At 36.3% G+C, this 4,802-nt stretch overlaps 1 protein-coding gene across 1 annotated transcript; it reads right to left on the bottom strand.

Moving 5' to 3' along the window:
* Window positions 1–757: 757 nt before the first annotated feature.
* LOC108635396 (olfactory receptor 5AS1-like) lies at window positions 758–1,696 on the bottom strand. Its single transcript, XM_018045555.1, has one exon. The coding sequence runs from the start codon at window positions 1,694–1,696 to the stop codon at window positions 758–760; it is 939 nt and encodes a 312-aa protein (XP_017901044.1).
* Window positions 1,697–4,802: the final 3,106 nt, after the last annotated feature.

The following is a 4,802-nucleotide window of genomic DNA, read 5'->3' on the forward strand; positions in this document are numbered from 1 at the left end:
TGTGTGGACTCCAGGAGTTGGTGATGGACAGGGAGGCCTGGTATGCTGTGGCTCATGGGGTCACAGAGTCGGACACGAATGACTGACTGAACTGAACTGAAAGAGAAAATACATGCTATAATTTCACTCTCTCCTAATATGAATGTGACTATCACTATAAGTGCTTCGATCTGGTTTTCTGAGAGCCACTGTAATCACCACTATCTATCATGAGTAATGTTAAATTTCTCTGATGGCAAATGTTCTTTAAGTGCAGAATCTAGGCTTACTTTCCCAAACACAGAAAACTGGGTTTACTCACTCATCTATCCATTCATTTATCCTATCCATTCATCCATTTATTCATTAAATATATATGTACTGAGCACATGCCCTACACCAAGCTGCATAGGTGTTGGAAAAATCAACCAAGATACATATTCCCAGCTGCCAAGGACTTTCTCGTATGGATAGGTTGACAGACAAGTCAACAAATACCTTCAATATTAGATGATAGAGAATATTAAACAAATCAATGTACAAAGAGCAACTATTATTTATTTTAATTCAGAAACATTTCACAGAGCAGAATTTTGACAAGTCTGTTTTTGTAAGAGACAATAAAAGTGTTTTACAGAATAGAGGATGAAAGTTATTTTTATTTCTGAAAGGTGGGGAAACGTTTAAAATATTTTACAAATAGGATGATGTACAGCTGATTATCATATTGGAGGGATAAGCTATGCCTTAAATATTCTTAAGTAACTTCAATTCCTATTCATTTGAGAGTCCCAGTTCTGTCCAACAGCTTTCTGAGGACATATTTTACATCTTTGTTTCTGAAGCTGTAGATTATTGGATTAAACATGGGAAAGACAACCGTATAAAACACTGCAACTACTTTGTCAGTTTCTGGGGAGTAGCTGGTAGTGGGACGCAAGTACATAAACAAGAGTGTTCCATAGAATAAGGTGATTGCCAAGAGATGGGAGGCACAGGTAGAGAACGTTTTGCTTCTTCCACCTGAGGACTTGATGCTCAATACAGTGAGGACTATACAGAAGTACGAGATAAAGATGACCACAAAAGTGCTGGTCTGGATGAAGCCACACAAGGCAAAGAGCAGAAGTTCGTTGATGTAGGTGTCTGTACAGGATAAAGCCAGGAGAGGCGGGATGTCACAGAAAAAATGGTTGATGATATTGGAACCACAAAATGGCAGCCTGAATGTGAGGCAGACATGGACCATTGAAGTCACACCCCCACTGAAGTACGCCAATACAATGCAGCAGACACAGACTCTCCGAGACACAAGAGCAGAATAGAGCAGTGGATTGCAGATGGCTGCATAGCGGTCATAGGCCATTGCTGCCAGGATAAGGCATTCAGCATCAGCAAAACAACCAAAGAAAAACATCTGTAGCACACAGCCAGAGAGGGAAATGCTTTTCTTGGATGCTAAGAAATTTACCAGCATTTTAGGAGTGATTGCTGTTGAGTAGCTAATGTCTAAAAAAGACAAGTTGCTGAGAAAATAATACATGGGGGTTTGAAGGCTTGAATTGATATTAACTAGGATTATTAAACCTACATTTCCCACCACAGTTAGTGTATAGACTATGAGAAATACCAAGAATAGTGTAACTCTGAGAGGTAGATAATCTGTGAATCCAACAAGTAGGAACTCAGTCGGCATGGTATAATTATTCTCCAACATCTTCTCGGTTTTCTTGTCTTTCTCATCTGAAATAAATGGTATCAGGATACATGAATTTATTTCAGTGATGGACATACCAAGGATATTTTTATTCTTCCTTCTAAAGAGGCAAAGATAAGGATAGAATAACCTTTAAGGCATTTCTGTGGTGTATTTGGTGTGTTTTCATTTGTCACTTTATTTAAAAAACAATTAAAATCTTCACTGATGCTAGAGAATGTTATTCAGCTATGATGCTTCAAGAGGCAGAGATTCCTTAAAGACTGTGCACATTAAGAGATGGTACTAATTCCTTTAAAGATGAAAAAGAATGAATTTGGCTGAGTTGATAATTCCTGGTAGAACTAGAAGAGCTGGCAAAGTCCTTATAGGCAAACCCCTATTTTTCAAATCCTGAAATCCTATTTTTCCGTGTACAGGAAAGTATAGTTGAGAAAAAGTCTAGGGAGAATGTTCCCACAGATAAACTGGATAAATCTACAGAATATCTGTGATCTTGGGAGGTAGTTTAAAATAACAGATAAGAGCATAACAGTTATGCAAGAGATGACTGGGTTCAAATCTTAGCTTTGCTACATATAGAATATATACTAATTTGTTATGTGAGCTTGATAAAGTTATTTAACCACTCTGTGATGATTAGAGGAAAAACAAGTAGATATTTGTAAAATAATTACATAACTGGTACATAATACACACACACACATATATATATGTATATGTATATATATATATATATATATATATATATATATATATATATATATATATATTTTTGGAGGAGACAATGGCAACCCACTCCAGTACTCTTGCCTGGAAAATTCCATGGATGGAGGAGCCTGGTAGGCTGCAGTCCACAGGGTCGATAAGAGTTGGATACGACTGAGCGACTTCATTTTCACTTTTCACTTTCTTGCATTGGAAAAGGAAGTGGCAACCCACTCCAGTATTCTTGCCTGGAGAATCCCAGGGATGGAGGAGCCTGGTGGGCTGCTGTCTATGGGGTTGCACAGAGTCAGACATGACTAAAGTGACTTAGCAGCAGCATATTAATTGCTTACTCAGCAGCTTGAAATGCCCAAGCAGTTGTCTAAAAATTCATCTTATCTTTTTGAAATTTTATTTATTGATTTTAATTGGCAGATAATTATTTACAATATTGTCAGGGCTTTTGCCATACATCAACATGAATCAGCCATAAGTACATGTTTCCCCCCTTCATGAACACCAGTCCCACCAAAGTTCATCTTATCTTTGACATCATGGGTACAGGATCTGCCTTCTCTTAAACATAAGAGCCATTGTGTGTGTGTGTGTGTGTGTGTGTGTGTGTGTGTGTGTGTGTGTGTGTGTGTTCTACACATATTAATTGCTTGGTAGCAGTAAATCTTTTACACAGGCATATAATCATTGCTTCCCTTTCCCTAGGTTTATATCTCTTTCTTGACTCTGGAGTACGGATATAATAATGTCTGGTGTGAGGTCACAGAACATTCTTTTGAAGGACAACCATATCTCTGAACTTGTTAATAAACTTCTAAACTGAGACTATACTGGGAAAATGTATTATATAGTCAGAAGGAGAGAGTGCCCAAGCAAAAAAAACTTAGGATGAATGTCAATGAAAAATACTGTGAGATGGAGTATCATGCAGGCAATTAAAGATAGGTGATGTTGGAAGTGGCTTAAGTCAGTAACACTCCAGTAAGTAATAAGAGAAAAAATTAATGAGGATCTATTCTGTCTGCTATGTGTGGGAATCCTGTAATTATCCCTGCTCCAACAATATGACCTGAAATCTTCTAGAGGATCCAGACTTCGTTGGGAACTGAATCTTTAAAAGGAAAAAATTGAATGGAAAACGATGAATCTAAACTCTTGAATGAGAAAGCAATTATTGTGTCTATGTTGCACAAGTATAATTTCTATGCTTACATAATATTCAGATTCTTATTCTTAACACATTGTCTTCCTTTCTGTAAAGAATCAATTCAATAATCATGAAAAGGACTTTATTGAATATTTGTGTGTGTGTATGTCTAACTGTGAGACACTCAAACAGCCTGGGTACTGTTTTATTTGATATCACTGGAACAAAAGAGGCCCCAAAAATGAAGAAAGTGGGAAAGTAAGTGTCTGGAGACCTGGACTGTAATCCTGATTCTACTACTTTAAATTATTTCATTTTTATTTATGTCATCATGTCCTCATTTATAAAATCAGACCTGCTGTATTTATTTTTATGCTTGTCATCTAAGGAAAACTTCATAATAGCTTACTAAACTTTTATATTTGTTTGCAGATTATTAGTAGGAATTGGTTGAATCAGGCAAGTTCATTAAAACTAGAAACAACAAGTGAACAGGCATGCAGCATGAAAAATGTTATAAACTCTCACCAAACATAAATGGAGTATAACTGCCACTACCAATAAAACAACCAAGGCAAATTATAGCTTGTTTTCTTGAACGGTTTTAACTTGGGTGTTCTATGAACTGGAGCCCTGATATATTCACTATGATACCTAGTTATGTGTGTTAAAGATGATACTGATGGTGGTGAAAGCTACAAACAAAGCTAAAAATTACTAATATATATTTCAATCACTTGACATGCATCATTTTGTTGAAACCACCTATTATTCTATAGATAGATATTTTTCTAACTTTATAAGTGATAAAACTGAAGCATAGAATTGTAATTAAAATTTCGGAGTACACCATATTGACAGAATCCTGTTCTCACTGTCTTAACCAAAGTACTAATGATGGGTCTTGATGTTGAAATTATTTTCTACTGTTGTAGGAATTTTATGATATATCATTTGAATACAGAATGACACTGTGGAAAGAACCTCAGACATCATCTGAGGTTCTTGTTCTTCAGATGCCATGACTACAAATCATTCAACATGGGGCATGTCCACTAGTGACTTGAATGAGCATATCATATCCAAAAACAGGTTATGAGGTCAAAGTCTGATTTTACTTCCTTGAGTTTCCATGAAAATTGAAAAACTGTCTAGAGGGATTCTGTAGTCAGTTGTTGAATGGGAAACTGAGGCATCCCACAACAATTTCGCTTCTTTTAAAGAGTTCATCTCATA

This window comes from Capra hircus, unplaced genomic scaffold (assembly GCF_001704415.2).
Source record: "Capra hircus breed San Clemente unplaced genomic scaffold, ASM170441v1, whole genome shotgun sequence".
NCBI lineage: Eukaryota > Metazoa > Chordata > Mammalia > Artiodactyla > Bovidae > Capra > Capra hircus.